The sequence below is a fragment of the Mastigoproctus giganteus genome, chromosome 10, assembly GCF_048544385.1.
Source record: "Mastigoproctus giganteus isolate SK-2022 chromosome 10, ASM4854438v1, whole genome shotgun sequence".
Taxonomy (NCBI): Eukaryota; Metazoa; Arthropoda; class Arachnida; order Uropygi; family Thelyphonidae; genus Mastigoproctus; species Mastigoproctus giganteus.
Window position 1 is genome coordinate 38,879,616 of NC_143584.1, and position 22,280 is coordinate 38,901,895.

Consider the following 22,280-nt stretch of genomic DNA (forward strand, 5'->3'; position numbering starts at 1 on the left):
CGCTCTCCCTGATCGCTACTGATCAGAATCTGTGTACGTATTTCAGTAGTTGTCGAAATGTTGCGTGAAGAGAGTTTTTTTTAGCCGCGTGTCATTGACGATTGTTTTGAAGCAAGTATCATATCGGACATACAGATTGAACAGCGGTATGTGATTCTGTAGCCTAGTGGTCAGGAGCGGCAGTGCAGTATCACACGCTCTTTGAGCAGACCGGGGTTTAAGCCCCTGACTGCTGAATACGGTCGATCTGCCAACCCACACTAGACCAGCGTGGCAGATTATGGTCCATTTCCCTCAGCATGAATTGTTGAGGAGGCTTCCATCCTGCAATGGGTTGATAATGGCTGCACTTTACTTTATGTGATTCATTATTGTGTCAGACGTGGCTTAAATGCGTCGGAAACAGTTAAAGAGAGGAACGAAGCGTATGGTAATGTGTCTTGGTAGGACGGATATTCCGTTGTAACCGAACTTTCCAGTTTGAAATGGTTTTTCCATCAAGACAATGCCAGACCCCATACGGCTAATATTGTGCAGGCTGTGATCACTACCATAGGCGCCGAATTTCTGCCACATCCCCATTATTCACTGGACCTAGTCCCGTGTGTGATTTCTTCCTGTTTCTACGCCTGAAGAAAGTTCTGAAAGGCAAGCTTTTCGCGTCCGACCAACGACGTCCGCAGAACCACAGCAGAAGCACTTTGCAGTCTTTTGAAAAATGGCTTGCAAGAAGCATTTAATGCATGGGCACGATGGTGATGAAAGTGTGTAAAGTTCAAGGGGGAGTATTTATAGAAGGAGAAATCCACAGAAGATTCAAATTATGACAATTAAGATAAGATCTTGCATCAGTTCGCGATTTAAATGATCACTCCTCGTATACCCATAACAACAAGGCAAAGGATTTGGCAAGATGAGTATTGGCGCCTCCGTAGCCAGGTGGGAAGGAGCAGCAATGCATAGCACACAGCTTCTTGATTAGACCGGGGTTCGAGCCCGTCACCACCAAATACGGAAGATGCGGAAAGGTCAGGGAATTACCACCGCATATCCCGGAGCAATATGGCCTTAGTTGCTAATGCTCCTAAAAACCAAATAACAAACAGCAAGATGAGTATCCTACATCAACATACAATTAGAGATTAGCAATAAGAAAGATTATGTTACGTATTAGGCGCAACCGTAGCCAGATGGGCAGGAGCAGTAGTCCGTTGCACACGTTTCTTAATTAGACCGGGGTTCGAGCCCGTGACCACCAAATACGGAGGATGCGGAAGGTTAGGGAATGTACGAGGAATGACCACCGCATATCCTCAGCCCGGATAAAGGGTGAGGATTGGCATCAGAAAGGGCATCCGGCGATAAAAATTTCACATCAAAACAGTAAAAACACTGACCTTATATATATATATATATATATATATGATGGGAAAAATGCGAGGAGAAAAAAAAAAATGGGTTACGTATGAACAGTTGAGAGAATGGAAAATTAGGATAATAATCAATGTAATGTAAAATAGATTAAAACTAAAAATAATGAAGTAAATTATAGTTGAAGTGCAAATTATGCGATATCTTTCTATACATTAAAATGATTTTCCTCCTAGTGATATTTATTCAGCCAGTGGGAGAAGAGAGATGCGGGTGACGTGGTAAACGTAACAAATACTAAAATACGTAACAGAAGCTTGTTTTACTGTGGGAAAACAAGCTTTTGTTTAAGCGTGGTCACGTGATATGTTTATCTAACATGACCACGCGGTACCATTCTTGATTTCCATATGTAACGTATTTATTTAAGAAGAAGAAGAAGAACTCTTTATTGCATACCAAAGGCGCGTACTATACACAAATGGTGTGCGCTTCACGGCAGAAAGTTGTCCGATAAATTTTGCCCATCACGCTCGGAATTTTATTACCTACTGAACCCACTGACACCTTATCTATGCTACGTAGGTCGACTAACTGCGCACTCTCGTACCTGGTCAACGGGTTCGCATTCAGTTTTCATGGGGGCTGTCATAATTCAGTGATCACTCAGTGTATATATACCGTGTATTTCAAAATTATGTATACACACTTTAAAATTTTATATTTAATGAACAATATGCACCAATTTAATTTTCTTAGACCTCATTTTGTAGCTTAAAAATAGACAATTGTTTTAGAATAATATAAATTTTGTTTTATTCTATAGATACTTCTAAAACGATGGAGTACCCAATTAAGTTTTTAAGAAAGAAAGGCAATTATAAAACGGTATTGGAAATATGAAAATGTCAATGAAGTTCAGCGTACTTGGAAATCACGATATGGAACAAAAGCGCCCTCACCTTTAACAATTACTCGTTTGCGGGATAAATTTGAGGAGCATTCAGAATATCAATAACTTAGCTTGGAATAATTGGTCCCTGTCGATTCAGTGGCACTGTTAATGGATAAGATTATCTGGATACGTTGAGGGATTGTGCTGTACTAAAAATCAGAGACATGTTTGTAGATACATCGTTATATTCAATAAGATGGTGCACCTCCACATTATTACACAGCTGTGTGCGATTATCTTGACGATGATTTCATGATCAATGAATAGGTCGTCAAGGGAGTGCATTTGAATATCCTCCAGGTCGACAGATCTAACCCCTATAGATTTTTTTTGCTTGGGAATACTTGAAAAATCGGGTTTAGAGTCATCAACTGCAAACATTGGAGGAATTTTGGATGAAAATTTAACAAGAATAGAAAACATTTCACCTGATTTATGGATTTAAATATGTAGATCTGTTGAAGATAGTGCTACTCGTGCATTAATGCAGATGCAGGGCATTTTGAACAATTAAAGTTAATTGTTCAAAAAAAATTTACATTTGTATATATTGTTCATCAAATATACATTTTTAAAGTGTGTATACATAATTTTGAAACACCCTGTATATATATATATCAGTGTTACTTCACCTTCTGCTCATAGTATGCCCGTTAAGTTAAGAGCAGGAAGATAAGGCAAACTTTTTCATTTATTATAAACGGATGTCGTCTATTACGAGTCTTTCCTTCTTGGATGTTCATTTCCATCCTGGTCGTGGATGCGTGCTCTTCTATTATTGAAGGTCAGATTTAAACTTCTGATGGTTGTAGTTATTAGAGAAGAGAACGAGACGGTTCAGCTGTACTACTTGATGTCCTAATGCGACTATTGCATGGAGAGAGAGAGAGAGAGAGAGAGAGAGAGAGAGAGAGAGAGAGAGAGAGAGACAGAGAGAGAGAGAGAGAGAGAGAGAGAGAGAGAGAGAGAGAGAGAGAGAGAGAGAGAGAGAGACTTTTGATAACTTTAAAAGCTAGCATGTTGTAATTTCTTTCTAGAATATTGAGTTTATTTTGCTACTTGTCTTTCTTATTGTGGTTTAATAATAGGATAGTCATCATCATCATTACTATTTTGTAGACTGCGTTATCAGAAAGTTATAACTAACAGTGGTTACGAAATCTAGAAATAACTTGTAATTTCTAATGATTTGTAAATTACGTAGTTCAATTAGATTAAGAATTCTCCACATTCTGCGAAAGGTTAATTATTAAGCTGCGTTTGCATCCGGATACATATATCGGAACTTCTATGAATGTACTAGGTGTGTCACATTTAGGTACAAATTCCGTTAAAAATCTCTGGTTAAAACAGAAAACTCACGAAATAAATTGATAAATATCGCTGTACGAGGAGTTTCATGCATGCGCATTAATTTTGTGAAATCACATAAAAGAAAACGCACGTTGTTCAGCCATTATGACATAATTTAATTTAATATTAGATTATTACATTATTTACATTAATATAATTAATCTAGCTCTTATATGAATTATAATAATGTAAGAATTACGTTAGTTGATTTTTTTTTGTTTTTCTGTAATTAATAGAAGTGAAAAGTAAATAACTAATTATGATGTTACCAATTAATTACTAACTGATCGACCAATAATATAGAAAAATAATTGTTTTCATTTCACTACACATACTTCCCAGTATAAGGTATGCTCGTGTCAGACGGCACCTGGGATTTCTCCTTTCTCCGCGTGTGTTCACTGTATCGAGGACAGTACACTGTCAAGCCAGAGACTTGAAAGTGTGTGGGCCATGTCTGTGCAGTGTTGTGCCTATTGTTTGTCCAGCTTATTGGCCGCCAGACCCCTAGTGGGGTCCGACGTTGCCCATACCTCGCCACGTGGAGGTTAGCTGGGTGTGTCCAGTATCACAAGTTGCTCTGGCAGGTCCTGCTACCTAGTTTACTGGGATTTCTTAAGCTAGGACCTAAAAAAAAAAAAAAAAAAAACCATTAATGCTTTTGACATTAATGCTTAATGGGATTGCTGTTTGGAAATCACTGGTTGGGGTTGAACGCTAGAGAAAGATGTGTTAAAAGGCCTAATAGGTCGGGCAAAATTTTGATGTTATTAAATTTAGACGTGATGAAATTAGAAGATAATAGTGTTAGTTGTTCCCTATTGGGACCCACAGTTGCCCACCCTTTGCCACAAGGAGGCAGGTCAGGCACTCAGTAGATAAATAAAGGGGGGGGGGGGGTGTACACTAGAATTTGGCCGAAAGAGATTTATATGAAAGTGGTAGAATTTAGACGTTGGGACAGGATATAAAAAAAAAAAAAAAAAAAAAAAAAAAACACCCGATATTGAGCTCCGTTAATCAGTGTTCTTCTTCTTCAGATGGGAAAGGCAGGGAACTTAAGCAAGTTTGACAAAGGCCAAATTATATATATATATATATATATATATATATATATATATATATATTATATTTAGGCCACCCAAATAATTAAATTCATCTGCCGTGCTGTGTCTTATGTCTGTTAATTGCGTGTGTTCTATGGTCGACTGTTTGCTGGACGAAAAACAGCAGTTTTCTGGGGAAAAAACCTTGCCATCTATGCCTGAGACCGACTAACACAGCCACGGAGTGAAAAAAGCCCATTAAAGTTCCTCGCGTCATCGACCGCATTCGAACCCGGGCCTTTTCCACCTGCTGTGGGGAGGACGGTGACAATACTACAGTGCTGCCTGTGCAGACCCTCACAACATATTCGAAACGGCATGGCAGGTGGAATGCTTGCAGTCAGCTGTGGTATTACCTACCGAATGTGGTCCGCGGAGGGAAACCCATGAACCGCTGGCGGTGTGTTGGACGACCATGGCTCATCGATGCTCGAGGTGGGCGAAGGCGCTCCTGGATGGTACATGGCAAGAGAAGGGCGACTGTGGCGCAACTCGCCAGTAATTGGATTGCTGGTAACGGGGTTATGTGTCACGACACACAGTATACATCGAAACCTACTTAAAATGGGTCTGCATCGCCGCAGGCCTTCCGAGTACCCATGCTAACCACGGTTCTCCGGTGACATCACCTACAGTGGTGACACGAGCATCGAAACTGGACCTTGAGTGATTGGAGAAGGTCCTCTGGTCCGATGAATCACATTTCCTGTTGTACCATGTGGACGGTTGGGTACTTGTGTGTCGTTTACCTGGGGAAGTGATGCTACGTGGATGTACCGTGGGATGAACACAATCCATTGGCGGTGGTTTCATGCTTTTGTCGATGTTCTGCTGGGATATCTAGCGTCCAGTCATCTGTATGCTGGGCACTCTGATGTCTGCTACCTACCTTTCCCCCACAGGGCTCCGTCCTGGGCCCACTGATCTGGAACATGGTCCTGGACGGATTCCTCAACCTCAACCTTGGAAATGCAGCCTCCCAGGCGTATGCGGATGACCTTGTCCTAACACTGGCAGAAAACTCCAGGGCACAGCTGGAAAACACAGCAAACCGGGCGCTCGGCACTCTACAACAATGGGCTTACGAAAATAACTTGAAGATATCATCCACTAAGACAAGCTCCATCCTACTTCGAGGAACCCTGGACACCAGGAGACCCCCCCCAAATAAAAGTACAAGGAACCACCTTCAAGCTGACCACAGAAATGAAATTTCTCGGGGTTGTCCTTGATAGAAACCTATCTTTCACTCTCCACCTTAACTATCTCAGAAATAAAATCAGAAATTACTCGTCACTTTTTGCAAGAATCACCCGCAAAGACTGGGGCATAAAGAAGAAAACTTGCTCTTTTTCACAAAACTGTGTTCTTGCCAGTTATCCTCTATGCCTCGGGTGTCTGGTACAAGAAAGCAACCATTGTAACTAATAAAAGAAAATTAGAAACCATACAGAGGTACATCTTGCTGACTATCTCACGAGCTTGCAACACAGTGAGTACACACGCGCTTCAGGTGCTCACGTGTGCCCTCCCCTTGGACCTGGAAGTGATACGCAGTGGACTCCTCTACAGCCTTTCCAGAGGCATACCGGATACCTGCCTAAATTTCACATTAAATGTAGCCAGCGAACCGAAAATAGAGAAAAGAAGACTAACTGTACATCTCCAGCAAACCTGGAAAACACTGTAGCAAAACTGAACAAAAGGGCAAATAACGCGAAAATTCCTCCCGACTGTCTTGGCAGTATACCCAAAATACCCAAGCTGGCTCTCCTCTGGATTGCTGGCCACGTACCTCCTAACTGGCCACGGCGCCATCAGATTCAAACTGATGACCTTTGGACTGAGCAACACTGCCCTCTGTCATTGTGGTTTAGTGGAAACGTGGGAGCATTTAATGTACCACTGCAAGCTTTATGAAGACCTCCGATGCCGACTAATTACAGAATTACATTATGTACCTGAGAATCAAGAGGAACGCTTACTGGAGGAGGAGCACAGCTACAAAGCACTGGCAAACTTTGCACAAGATCTTTTTGACAGAAGGCATACTCTTCCGCCCCCCCACAGCCACAATAACGATTCTCAGGCCCACAATATATGACTTTGTAAACAACCATATAAGGTGCACGGACAGTCACCATCAAGACAATTCACAAAGGGATTGCATCCCAGGAAGAAACAGCATAAACTGAAGAAATCACATAGACCAAACACCCGCAACCACAGACCTGACTAGTGGACCTTTCCTGGTGCTAAGTGACAACTACAGACAGGATCCTACACCCGGACTCGACAAACTCGGATCCAACAAATGGACCCAGGATCCAATAACTAATGACCATGACTCCAGACAGAGACATAAGTAACCACAGACTGGACTAAATACCCACAACTACGGACCTGACTAAGGCACCTGTCTTGCTGCCAAGTGACAACCACAGACAGGAACCTACACACGAATTGGACAACTAGGACTCAACCAAGGACCTGACTCAAGCATACATGCAGCCGCCAGGCCATACGGCGACCTGTGCCGGCTCAATTGCCGGGCACACTTTCCTCTCTCCCCTGGCAGAGGGGGAGGCGACAGCCTTCTTGTTGCCTCCCCCCTGCCATCCCACATCTTTCTCTCTGGTGGGGCATGGGCATGCCCCACTGGCACATGCTGGGGTCGTCTACTCTATTGACCCCAGTCTTTCCTAGCTATTCCCCCCTAGCCTTCAGTCTCCTCCCCTCTCTATCTCTATGCCAGCGCAAGACCCACACCAAAATTCTAGCTTCTTTAAATTATTTCGCCCTCTCCTCGGCCATTAAATTTTCAAACGCAACCCCTTCAAACCGAGAAACATGTATGTGATCAACATACAACGTGCAAAAATTTTTTATTTTTATTTTTTTTATAGGTCCTTGCCATTGAAATCTCAAGAAAATAGGTGGCAGGGCCTGCCAGAGTAAATGCAAATTACTAGGTACCTGGTCTGCCTCCACGGAGCGAAAGTGGGGAAACGTCGGGCCTCCTCAGGGGCCTGGCGGCTAAATGGCCAGACGAACAACGGTACATGACACCACACATTTCAAGATCCATACACTTTTAAATTTCTGGCCTTTACAGTGAACTGTATCACCACAAAGTAAACTACGCGGAGATGGGGTGCCGTTTGACCCTAGATACACTTTACACTTTACCTTTCCCCCACCACAGACTTAAAATGGTAATGTGCTATCTTCCTTCCTATGCACCTACCAACGTTTTGTATGCTACCACGTCTTGGCTGCCTTCAGATACCCCCCTAGGGGCATTTTAATAGGGGCATTTTAATGACAGGCTGTTCCCCCCCCCTGCAAACTACTGGGGGATGAGCCCAAAACTTAAACGGCTCAGTGGCAGCCACCAAATTGGCCTACGAACTTGTGGCTGACATCTTTTGCCAGAAAATCTTAAGCTCTAACAGGCTCGGCAAACCACTTGCCGCTAATCTGGACAGTTCCCGCTTATCCGGACGGTGCCGACATGGAAGGGAAATAGAAATAAGGAAGGACTCTCAACAATCCAACCAGTATGAGGACATCCAGATCATCGCAGAACAAATGGATGATATGGAAGACACCCGATCGGGTTCTCCCCGACCAAGCGAAAAAACATCAAAAGGACGGGTCCCAAACCGGAACGGGAAACGCGAACCCAGATAGAGATGAGAGAGCATCTGGACACAACATGTCAACAGAAGGATGAGTGACAAGCAGCAGGATCCACCGCTGGATTCTACCCTGCCAGAGGGAAATGTTTACCAGAAATCCCTGTTACTAAAGACGGCCCTTTCTCCCACAAAATGGAAACAATATTAATGAACACGCATCTTGAATGTGAAAGAGCCATCACGTGTCTAGAAGTAAACAAAGAATGTGGGGAAAACCAAATGCCACAGCGTGCTCCCACATATGCCCAAGCGCTGAGGACAAATATGCAGGAGCCACCACCAGCAACAACCAAGCGCAAAACGCTATTACCAACTCCAAACTTGGTCATCCTCCGACCAATATCCACAGAAGAGCATGCCACAAGCGAAGCGTTTAAAAATACCTTAATAACAAAACTGGCAGAAGATCTAAAAACAACAAGAATAAAATCTGTCCCCAAAATAAGAAACACTGGTGTCATAACAGAAACCCTGACCAAAGAAGGTGCTCAGAAGATAATAACCAACCCGAAAATACAGACTCTAGGCGTGGAAGCAGCGCCCCGTAGAAGAAAAGAGCCTACTATCATGATATATGATACTGACAAAGAACTAACATCAGCAACACTGCGGGAAGAACTCTACCTAATAAACCTGCAACAGGATCATCTGGAAGTCGCCCCAACGACGCTAATAACACCATGGTACCAGACAAAATCCTGGTCAGGGACTGCCACAAATAGGGTGGTGAAACTCTCTCCGGCAGCATGGAAGACCATAAACCGACACAACTGGTTTTTTATAAACTGGGGCTGTCATTGCTACAGTGAGCATGTGACCGTCTCCAAGTGCTTTAGGTGTGGCCTATTCGGACACACTACACATACCTATGCCCAAACCATTCCCACATATGGCCACTGCACAGAAAAGGGCCACGAATTCAAGGAATGCCCTAAAAAATCATAACCGCCAACATGCGCAAACTGTAAGTTGCAACAAATGCAAGTGGGTCATTCAATCAGTGATAAGAAGTGTCCTATTTATACTAAAGAAAAGGGAAAGTACCAACTAAGACAGGATTATGGCAGCACGCCTTAAACACTATAATAACAACCGAGTCCATTTCGTCCAGCTAAATGCCCAAAGATACAATGCAGTCACAGCTCAGCTGACCAAAAAAAGCTGATGATGATAACATAGACATCCTGCTTATACAGGAGCCCTACACCCACAGTAAAGAGGTCAGAGGGATACCCCCTGAATTACAAAATTGTCCAAATAGATGGGGAAACACCTTGGGCAACGATTCTAATAAGAAAGCCTAACTACACGGTAACCAAGCTAACAAATTATTCTCTCCCTTGAGCGGCGTGTGCTCACTTTGTCACAGCCCTGGGCAAATTTTATGTGGTTTCACTCTACTGCAGGCCAGGAGAGGATATCTTATCTACCATAACAAATCTGCAGAGCATATGTACAAACTTCATGAACGCAAAAATAAATATTGGTGCAGACGTAAACTGTCGTTCACCTGCATCCCACAGTGAAACCTAGGAACGACGTGGTGCTATAAACGGACAGCGCCTTGAGGAATTCCCTTGAAAACAGTTACTTCACCATCTTAAACCGACCAAAAATTAATCTGCCGACCTTCTCTAGCACCATGGGGTAGGCGACAATAGATATTACACTGGCCACCAGATCTATTGCTGACCACATTACCTTGTGGACTGTTACCGAAGATTAGACGTCTGGTCATAGAGCAATCACATTCAACTTGAACCGATCCATAACCACAACAACAACACCAAGGCAAAAGCAATTTAGATATGCAATTCACAAGGCTGACTGGCCTATGTTCCAGGAGATGCTGTGTATGACTGTCAATACACTTGAAACGAATAGACAATCTAGATCAATATCAAACTATAATAACAAATCTAATCACTGACGCTGCTGACAGAGATATCAAAAAAGAAAAGACCGATCCCAGGGGCCGTCCCCTGGTGGTCCCCGGAGCTCCAACAACTCAGACAGAAGATGAACACCTCCAGGAAAAGCTTCCAACGCTCCAGGCGCAGCTGGCCTACTGCTGAAGTGGAGGCACTGCGGGAGCAATACCGCGCAATCAGAAATTGATACACAGCTAAGATCCGGCAACAAAAGCAGCATACATGGTAGCACCTGGTCTTTGAGAGAGGAAACAATGATCCTTGGGGAGTGGTTTTTCGTGTGACCACAAACAAGCTTCCAAGAGGTGAAGTTATCCCAGCAACCAGGAAGCCACAGGAAGAATATACCAAGACGTGGAAAGACTCGATTAATAACATCTTGGATGCCATGTTTCTGGAACACCAGGACCCAATTACGCCGGAACAACTGCTGTTATGTCACCAAAACAGTACCTACACCACGGCAGAAGTAGGGGAGCCTTTCACCTGGAAAACGCAGCCGCCAAATTACAGAACAAGAAAACACCAGGCGTGTATCTCCTAGAGCCCGAAATCGTAAAAAAGGCTGCCGAGTCCATTCCCAATCAAATACTAAACCTTTTCAACAGATGTTTAAAAGAAGGATACTTTCCCCTCGCATGGAGGGCGACGGTGCTCCACATTGTCTTAAAAAACCGTGCAAAGCGACAGGACCTCCCGGGGTCCTATCAACCCATAGCACTATTGACAGTGTTAAGCAAGCTCCTGGAACACCTATTGCAGAGCAAGATTGAAAATCACTACACCAACTCAGGACTCCATTCGCCAAACCAGTACGGTTTCCGGAGAAGACACTCAACTGTTGATGCCCTGGAGAACATCATCAAAGCAGCCACAACAACAAACAGAATACTTTCTTGTCATAGCAGTGGATTTTGCCGGAGCGTTTGACACCCTCTGGTGGCTAAGAATCCTCGGCAGGCGCCGGGAGGCTAACCTGCCAACCAATCTTTATAAGTGCATTGCTACGTACCTGTCTAATAGATCGATCACTGTCACAGCCCCGTTCTGCTCAGTCTCAAGATCAGTACACAGAGGATGCCCACAAGGCTCTGTCCTAGGCCCATTTCTCTGGAATGTGGTCCTGGGTGGCTTCTTTAACCTTGATATTAGGAATGCTAAGACAGGCCTACGCGGACGACCTTGTCCTGATGCTCGCTGAGGATAGTAGAGCTCAATTAGAAAACACTGCAAACCGGTCGCTTTCTGCCTTACAACAATGGGCCAATCAAAACAATCTGACAATATCCCCAACAAAGACAAGTTCAATACTACTTCGGGGGTCTAGACATCAGGAGGCCTACCCAAACAAAAGTTCTGGGGACCACAGTCAAACTAACAACAGAATTAAAGTATCTCGGTGTCATCTCAGGCAAGAACTTATCCTTCACATTCCACATTAATTATATCCGGAATAAAATTAGAAAATAATCCTGTCTCTTCACAAGAATTACTCGCAAGGACTGGGGCCTGAGAAAGAAAACCCTCGCCTTTTACCACAAAACGAACTTCCTGCCACTCATCCTATATGCATCGGGAGTCTGGTATCCAAAAGCAACAACCGCAACAAACAGAAGAAAGTTAGAAATACGCAAACGATACATCCTGCTCACTATATCCACAGCCTGCAATACAGTCAGCACCTTAGGCGCATTATAGCCAAAGTAGCTTATGCATCAAACTCCCATATCAACAGTCAGCACCCACGCAATCCAGGTGGTAGAGGAGTACACATCGTTCGATGTGACTCCTGTACCATCTCTCCAAAGGCCAAACTGCTACCTGCCAGAACTTTACGATAGATCTGACAAATGACACCAAAACAGAAGAAAAGAGACTTACCCTGCACCTCCAATAAACTTGGCAAACATGCTGGGAAAATTCACCAAAGGGTTCAATTACCCGAAAATTCGTGCCAAAAATACACTCTGTATTCCCAACATACCCGCACTGGCTTTCACCAGGACTACTAACCACGTACTTGCTCACCGGCCACAGTGAGCAAGTATGTGGTTAGTATGTGATGGTTAGTGTGTGATCTAGATTTTGGACTGAGCAACACACCTCTCTGCCACTGTGGACAGACAGAAACGTGGGAGCACCTGATGCACCACTGTCAATTATGACAACTTATGCTGCCATATAAAAAATGACCCAATATGTATTACTAAATGAGGAGGACCGTGTACTGGAAGAGGAATACAGCTACAAAGCTTTGACCAAATACGTGCAAGACATTTTCGGCAGAAGAAGGACCTTCCCTGTGCCACAACCAAGGCAACCGCGAACACCGTAATCTCCACTCCTCACCAGATCCAGAGAGAAGCTCGATCACACGGATACCCACCTATTAAGACTCATCTACCTAGAAGAAACTCCACCCCAGGAATGGCTAAAACATAGAAGAGACAAAACCTAAAGAGACTTTCTTTCCTGAACTTGAAATCCACGGACCGGACAACTGGCAAAGACACTGTCCATATGGACATTTGGATATGACAACTACCCAAGACGGAGCTGCTTTCTAGAAATTGCTAAAACGCTGGCCTGAATGGAGAGCCAGCCTGGCACTGGAATCTGCCTGGACATTTCTACCATTTCTATAACAAATAGCAGAAATGCTACTGTAGAGCCATACTGGCGATCTGAGCCAGTTCCCTTGCTTAGTTCGCTGTCTCTCCCCTTCCCGGCGGGAAGGGGATGACAGTCTCCCGTCTTCCCCCCTGCTCGTCACCCCCTCTCCTTCCCTCTGGTGGGGCATGAGCATATCCCGCTGACATCTGATTGGAGTTGCCTTCTCTATCGACCCCATACTTCTGTCTTTCTCCCCCCTGCCTGCAGTCTCCCCACCTTCTCTATCTGCAAGCTAGCGTACGACCACATGTCAAAATCTAACTTTATCCAAATCATTCTCGCCCACTTTTTCGGCCTTTCATACTTCAAGCGCTCTCCCTTCGCAATTGAACGAAATTTTTTTTTTTTAGGTCCTCGCCACTGAAATCTCAGGAAACTAGGTGGCAGGACCTGCCAGAGTAAACTAACCACTGAATACCTGGTCTGCCTGCACCGGGAGAAGTGCGAGCAACGTCGGGCCTCAGCAGAGGTCTGGCGGCTAAATGGCCAGAAGAACAACGGTAAATGACATTACACACCCCAAGATCCACACACTTTTAAATCTCTGGCATTTACAGTGTACTGTATCACTGTGCTACCCATGCAGAAACTTCGCAGATATTACACCATACTCGTATCTGGCCATTTGACAGAGCTCTGTATTCATGACAGTGTACCATGGCGGAGTTAAACTAAAGTTTAGGTGCCGCCGTACATAAGATACAATTCATGCCCACACATGTCCATATACCTAAACATCATTGCTGACCAGGTACACCCTTTCATAGCAACGGTGTTCCTCTCTTGTCACTTTGGCGGTGCCGTCTTTCAGCAGGATAATGCGGCATGCCACACCGCCAGGATTGTTCGAGACTGGTTCGCGGAACATGAGGAAGACTTCCAGGTATTTCCCTGGAAATTCCCCAGACATAAATCCCATCGAGCATCTGTGATGTGTATTGGAACAGCAACTCCGATCTGCAGAGTCTCAACCACAGAACTTGCAGGAGTTTAAAGGACCTGCTTGTTACGTGTTGGTACCAGATACCACGAGACATATTTAAAAATCTTGTAGCGTCCATGCCTCTCCGGGTACAAGATGTTTTGGCTACATGTGGAGGACCAATATCATATTAGGTAGGTGGTAATGATGTTTTGGCTGTTCTGTGATTAACTGAAGTGTTATCTAGATGCTCCTGCAGTGCTTCTTTAACCAGTGCCTCCATTAATTTCCCTGGAATAGAAGTTAAACTAACAGGGCTGTAATTACTTGTGTCATCCTTTGATCCTCCTTTTATGAATTGGGGTCACATTTTCACATCTCCAGTCTATAAGTACCTCCCCTGAGTACAAGGAAGCTCTCATAATTATGGCTAAGGGTTTGCTTGCTTTCTTTGCTGCCTTCTTTAATACTGGATAGATCCAATCCACCCCTGGTGCCTTTCTTATATTTATCTTCAACAATTTTTCCTCCACTTTGCTCTCAGTTATTAGGATAATCATCTAGCTCACTGCCAGAGTTTAATTCACCTCTGGCGTTCCCCTCCCTGAATATCTCCTCATGTTTGAATGTAGCTGCAAAATACTCATTTTGTTTGTTAGCTACCTGAGCAGGATCATCAACAGTTGAACCGTCGATATCAAGTGGACCAATCTGATTCATCCCCTTTCTTCTAGAGTTTACATAAGTAAAGAACTCTTTGCAGTTTTTTTTTTTTTTTTTGAATCCTTTGCCAAATATTTCTCTTAATTTGCCTTTGCCTACCTAACTTGCTTTGTGACTTGGTTACAGACCATCTTATATCTATCATAGGCTTCTGTGTCACTTGTTATTTTATATGTATCCCATGCATTTTTTTTTTTTCTAGGCTCATGTATCATTAGTTCATCTGACATCCATTTAGGCCTAAACGTTGAACAGTATTTCTTTGTTGGTATGAATAGTCCAGTAGCTTCCAAGATTAATTCTTTGAATGCCTTCCCATTTTGAATTTGCTGTTGGTAACATCATCAGTTGGTCCCACCGTATAGAATTTAAATACTGTTTCAGACCTCCGTAGTCACCTTTACGAAAGCAAAAACCCTTCCCTTTACTCCTGATGGTAGTTATCTCTTTGAGTAAATCCCACTTCAGTACACTGTGATCACTGTCACCTAGTGGTTCCTTTATTTGCAGATTCTTAATGCTTGAAGAATCACTACTGCTAATCAGATCAAGATTATTACTCCTTCTAGTTGCTTCCCGAACATGCTGCTGTAGAAAACAATCGTCCAGTAAATCCACATGCAAGGAATTGTTGTGGACTTTTTTTATTTTCCCCTAACGTCACTGAGTTAGCCGGTGTCAGTTGAGGGTTACATGCTTTTTCCCCGGGAAACTCAAATTTTTCGCCCAACAAACCGATCGAAGGATATAAATACAATTGGAAAGACATTATACTGATGCCTAATAGCCCTAGTTTCTTTGGTCCTTAACACAGAGTACATAACCTTATCTAAGATCGCAATAGCAGTCTGGTTAGAGTAACCATAACTTTTGAATATTTTATGAAAAATTTTGAAATGGCAAACTGACTTTATAGAAACACGACTTTGCTAAAGGACTTGATTTTAATGATAGATATATTAGAGGAAATTTCTATCTTGTTAGATGCTTTTACAGTTACAGAATCACAAGGTTCTCTAACAGTCGAAACTAATTGAAAGAAACTGTGTCAGCTTTCCAACAATTAAAAGGGGTTTATGTCATCACGATAAAACCTGCGTGTTATACGTTATACAAAGCAGACGAAAAAATGCCTTTGCAGGAATATGCTTTGAAGAAAATACAGTGTGTCTACAGTCTGTATACGGTCTATGGGAAATTTGCCAAGAGAAAGATTGATAGAAAGCATCACAGTAAACACTTGAAATGGATATTCTCTCTGAGAATATTTTTAATAAGAAAGATCACCATGATACATAAGTTCCTAAACTTTTATACTTTGCGTCCTCTTTAAAATATTTGTTGTTGTTTTGGTTTTTAGGAGCATTAGCAACTAAGGCCATAATTCTCCGGGATATGCGGTGGTCATTCCCCGATCTTTCCGCATCTTCCGTATTTGGTGGTGACGGACTCGAACCCCGGTCTAATCAAGAAGCATATGATACGATCTACTGCTCCTTCCCACCTGGCTACGGAGGCGCCCAAAAATATTTTATAAATTTCATGCTACCTTCCAGGAAAAGCGGAAGTAAACATATGTGGAAAAATTTAGCTCTTAGTGTACTTTCTTTTTTAAATTAACATATACTTCAATACAGTTCAATTCATTTAATCTCAAGGATTGAAATAAAATAGGTGTCATACCCTTACTAGTGGGAGGTTTAAAAAAAAAAACAAAAAAAAACCAAACTATTATATTTAGGCCACCAGAATAATTAAATTCATCTGCCGCGCTGTGTGTCTGTTAATTGCGTGTGTTCTATGGTCGATTTGTCTGGTTTGCTGGACGAAAAACCGCAGTTTCTGGGGGGGGGGAACCCTTGCTATCTATGCCTGAGACCGACTAACTCAGCCACGGAGTGACAAAAGCCCATTAAAGTTCCTCGCGTCATCAACAGGATTCGAACCCGCACGTTTTCTACGCGGTGTGGGGAGGACGGCGACGATACCACTGTGCTACAACGCAGACATTAGTGGTGGGGTGGGGGGGCGGAGGGTTGTTCGTATTTAGTTAAAAAAAAAGTTTCATAAGAACAACATGCTCCTTTACTCGCAAAAAGCGAAATGCTCTCCGAGGGGCGCTGCACGCTTTGAGACCCTCAGTTATAATAATTTTTTTGATAGTTATTTCTTTCCTTCTTATTTTTTCCTTTTTTTTTTTTTTTTTGTTTCTTTCAAATTCAGCGAACCCATTGATCAAAAATTTTCGCCTCATCAATGGATGTTACCATAAAATTTTGCGACCCTAAATCCTTTTGATTAAACTCCATGGAACAAATAGGCGATCTAGAAGAATTTAAAAAGGAAAGTAACAAATCTCTCCGAAAACTATTTACTAGCCACGTTCGGTCATGTCTCATTGATAATTTTCATTGAATATATATAATGTAATGCAAAGTTTCATTGTTCTCTTAAAAGACTTAAATTTATTAGTATCGAAAATCCGGAACGTGGAAGAAGCACTCCCCCCCCCCCCGCCCCCAGTTGAAGGAAGGCTAAGAGAACGTGCAGTATTTATGTAAAGTTATGAAATTTGATGTTGAGATCAACGTCTTCCGTGGTATTTTAAATGCAGTTTGTTGTAATTTGTTGTACAGCCCAAACGATAATGAAAATGGCCATCTGCTCAGCCAAAGCAGAGAGCATTTTCTCTTAATGAACAAAATACAGGTAAGGTGGCAACTATGGTTAAAGATATTAATAATCATGGTAAAGTTAATTGCTAATCCACATTTCTGGAATCCAGAATCATTGCTGAAAACATGATTAATGGAAAAACATACTGGCTACTGCAGATGAAAATCCGGAATTTGTACGGAGTTGTATAAGAAGAAATAAAATAAATTATTACTATAGTGTTTCTGAACCCGTGGAACTCTTATCTTGGGGAGTACGCGAGATAAGTCTAAAGGGTTCGCTAACAAAACTAAAAATTTTGGAAAACTGGAGTTTTGTTTTTAGTGTTGCTGCTTTTTTTTTTTTTTTTTTTTTTTTTTTTTTTAACATGGAAAACACTCAGATAAGGTTCATGGCGAAGAATTAACAAAAATTTTTCATTACTCTTGTGATAAGTTTTCGCTGTTTAAAACTGCATGTTATTATTATTATTAGCTACATGGTGCATTTAGCATGCTGCACTAGCCAAAAAAAAAAAAAAAAAAAAAAATTCCCCGAGTTACCCTGAGAGAGAGAGAGAGAGAGAGAGAGAGAGAGAGAGAGAGAGAGAGAGTTAAAAGTAGAAGGGAATCATAAAGAAAGAAAAGAATGATGATATCCAGCTCAGGACTCCTGAGTGTGCCAAGCCCATACTCACCAGATGAGAGCCTTTGGGGTTGTATTAGAAGGCTATCAAGCAAGCAGAAATATCTGAAGAAATGGAGGAGCAAGCTTTCGTTTAATAGCTTACTGAAAATGCTAGGCACCTGTCTTGGCCACATTTCCATGTTCTGGCAGACAATAAAAGGTGAATATAAACAAATGAATATTCTCATCAAACTATTTATTTGAGGAAAGTCTTCTTCTGTGACAGAATTAAAAACAAAATTAAGAAATCGTACTTCTAGAAAATGATTTCACTGTGGCCTTCAGAAATTTAAAACCTAAGAAGTTTGAGTATTTAATTTAAACAAGCTCAAATTAAATTAATTATATTTTTATTTTATCGTTCGTTAATGTTAGTAACATTGATGTTCGTTGATATCCATACATATATTATACTTTGAGTGATCACTGAATTATGACCACCTACCTAATACCGTGTTGGGTCACTGTTTGCGCGGAATTACAGCCACTATTGGCCTGGACATTGACTCCACTATATGTATAAAGTCGTCCGTAGGGTTCTGCAGCCATGCTGCCTGCAAGCCGTTCTACAGTGTTCGATTAAATGACGGTTGCGTGTCAATGCGCCCCACTTCCCTTTACAAAATATCCTTTTCAAAACAATATATGTTTTGAAAAGTTTTCAATTGGACTGAGGTCAGGAAAATTTGGAGGCCAATCAAGGTGGGTGATATCTTCACTGTATTCCTCGAACCATTTGTGCACAGTGAGAGCCTGCTGACACGATGCATTATCTTCTTGGAAGATCCCGTTTCTGGCTGAGAAAAAAATGCAACATGACAGGATACACATGGTCTCCTAAGAATTGCTGGTAGAGCCCACCAGTTGTTGTCAGCAAAACGTGACCCATGTTAATCACTATTGCCATCTGCCTTGGACAGTGGGCTCCATGCAGGGTCGACGATGATCAGCTGTGAAGAGAGGGAGTCTCATGGTCATCTGCTATGGAACCCTATATGGCTGAGTGTGCAGTGCATCGTCATTTGGGATATTGTTTTTGCATTCCCCCATGTATGTGCGGGGTAGCACAGTGGTATCGTCACCGTCCTCCCCACACTGGGTGGAAAAGGCCCGGGTTCGAATCCCGTGGATGACGCGAGAAACTTTAGTGGGCTGTTTTCCCTCCTTGGCTGAGTTAGTCGGTCTCAGGCATAGATAGCAAGGTTTTTTCGTCCAGCAAACAGACCAGAGAACACGCAATTTACAGACAAATAAATATATGGGTAGATGTGATCATTTACAGGGGACCCTAATATCATATATATATATTTTTTTTTTTGCATTCCCCACATTGTATTTCGATGTGAACTGTCGCACCGTGACCTGTCGTTGAGCCGGTACAATGCGCTGCACCCTCTGCTCACTACGAACATCCACCTTGCGTGATCCTTCACAGTTCTGTTGGTGGGAGGTGGTTTGTCTTCGACACCATTCTTTGTACACGTTAACCACATTGGGCTGTGATCAATCGACAAGACCTGCTGTTTCCGATATTGAAGTACCCGATGCACGAGTCCCACAATAATGCCATTTTGAAACTCCGTAATATCATTACTGCGTCCCATAACTGCTACTTTATCACTCTGACTTGCATGACCAGATGCAAATTACCACTACTCTAGCGTAGGAAGCTGTTCTGCTTTTCTGCTAAGCGGCAATGTCCATAATGGGAAGTCATAATTCAGTGACCACTGAGTATACATACATTTATATGTATATGTATGAATAAAAAAAATTAGACTTGTTTTATATTCTGATTTTCTTTCTGTTTGTTCAGTATAGTCCAATCGACAGTTCAACGCCCACAGGTAATTTTTCTCTAAACAACCAGTTACAGTTAAATTGTTTGAAGTTTAAACAAACTAGACGCAGTGCCAGAACAAAATTGAATCAGAATTGTGGGTACTGGGAGCACTTATAGTTTTTTAAAGGAGTACATGCAAAAAATAGTGGAGAAACACTGCTTTGGAGTGGAGCATATTCCTAAAATCTTATAAATAAATTAGTTTTCACGCGTGTAGCTCTTGTCTTGCAAACAAATATGTAATCGAATTAAAAGCATGCGTTTAAGCTTTTGTTTAAGTTTGTTAATTAACTAACTTAACTAACGTTTGTTAGTTAAGTTTTTCTATATTTTAACTGAGTTAAAATATAGAAAAAAAAATTGCTTCATCGTAGTTTCGTTAAGGTAGTACCACGTGCTACTTATGTGTTCTACAGTGAAGACAACTTTCATTTCTCCGCGGTAAGCTTCCTGCGACGTCTATATTGATGCTGCCGCTACCATGGTGTGGGAGTGTACTCTCTTGTGTCGTAAGCCCGCCCCTAAACGCGGTGTATTTTGGCCGCTGTTAGTTCTAATGGAAACTGAAGATGCTTACCTACATGATTGTTGTATTAGCGATTTGACATGTGTAACGGTTGTAGTTGGGGATAGCGTGTACTGACCACGAATGGATACTGCTGCACTAGCTAGCTCGTTACCTGTTCCCGAATCGCCTTCTCTGTGTCTTGTGCCTGTAGAAAGTATGGTTGTCCGTTGGAAGCCGAAACCAAGGCGGATTGTTTTTATTGTGCTGAATACACAGCTACATGGATTTCGATTAACGTAGCAATGGCGTTTCATACAGAGCGTGAGATTTTCAGTCACTAAATTTGCAGATTTTCATTCATTTACACTTAGCGTTTCATTAGATTCTTGCGTATGCTTCTTTAGTGTTAGCTGGTATCCTTGGAGAATCGCGATCATGGAACGTTTTAAGGTGTAAAGTATATGATAAACGTCCATGTTATTTGGATTATTATTGGTACAAAGGTATTGCAAAGTTTGAAACACTTCATACCTAATTTCAAAGTACATTCTGTTGAACAAATTAATTGTGAAGTTTCCATAGTAGCTTACCGGAGAGTAGCTGCCGGGCGGCGTTTCATTCGCTAAGCCTAACGACGTAGGATTTTACCTGTCGGTCCACCTCGTATGTTTCTCCATGGCGGGCACTGTTGTGGGTAGTGCCTGCGGAGAATTCGGTAAGACGTTCTTACTTTACGTTTTATGTGGTACCGTAATTGTTTTTATAGTTATTGGTTCAGTAATATTTTCATACTTAGCCTTGCACGTGCATATAGCAAAATTCTTTTTTAAAAAATTACATTATATTTATTTTATTTTATTATTTTATTTTTTTATGTAGACAATTTGATATTTATGCTAACGTAGAAGCAGTTTGGCCGTATGATGCTGCGAAAATTTTTCCTTTTTCTCGTTTTCATGGGAATGGGAAGTGAAAACCTGGATAAATTTACGCTAGCAAATTAAAATATGACAAATGAACGAACTGAAGTGAGCCATCAATTGACTGAGTAGGCCATATCTGACACTCCCCAATTCAATTAACCCATACGTACAAAAGACTGGTTATTCGAGCACTGCGGAGTGGTCTAAGAAATCTCCAGCATTCTAAATTTTTTCCAGCAAAGGGAATGATTTATTTATTTTTTTTCTGAGAGTAATTTAAATGTATCCATTTATGGAAATGGATATATATTTGAGTAAGTAAGGCATTAAGAATCAGAATTGAATCTCCTGGCAGGTGGTTGAGAAATCATTAGTGTACGTTATTTTTCATTTCCCAAAAAGGTAACAGACAGCAGAAAGTAGTCTTTTTATTGAAGTTTTATATGCAAAATATCATGTAATTGAGTCCAAAGTGGAATGAAGAAAAAACTTAATGTGGGATGAATTGAAATATTTGAGCATTTTGATAAATAAGAAAGTTCCCTATGGAGGGGGGGATTTAATTTGTTTGGTATTTACTTGGGAAAAATGCAATCAGTAAAAGAATATTTTCACTGGTGAGCAAATTATGGACCACAGTAGACAATAAACGGCATTCTTTTTGTTCGTTTCACTTTGATCAACTCCTGTAAAGTGTTTCTTGATTAAGGACAATATATATCAAAAAAGAAATTTATGTTGTTGACGTATATTTGATGTGCTTGATTCATTTTTTGCATCAATCAAGCCCGTTCTGTTTTAGAATCCAGTGTTTGTTTCATTGAAATTGTTCTGAGATTTTGTGTAAAAAAAAAAAAAAAAAAAAATTTAAGGTGCGCGTGTGTATCCACTCTCCCTCCTAATTTTTATATATATATATATTTAAATGT

At 41.8% G+C, this 22,280-nt stretch overlaps 1 protein-coding gene across 1 annotated transcript in view; it reads left to right on the plus strand.

Annotated features, from left to right (window-relative positions):
• The window catches only part of LOC150078991 (multiple PDZ domain protein-like), a 798,800-nt gene that overhangs the window by 209,526 nt on the left and 566,994 nt on the right, over nt 1–22,280 (plus strand). Inside the window, exon 9 of the mRNA XM_090382913.1 lies at nt 21,029–21,143. Within this exon, the coding sequence (XP_090239039.1) occupies nt 21,029–21,143 (115 nt within the window). The remainder of the gene's footprint in view (nt 1–21,028; nt 21,144–22,280) is intronic.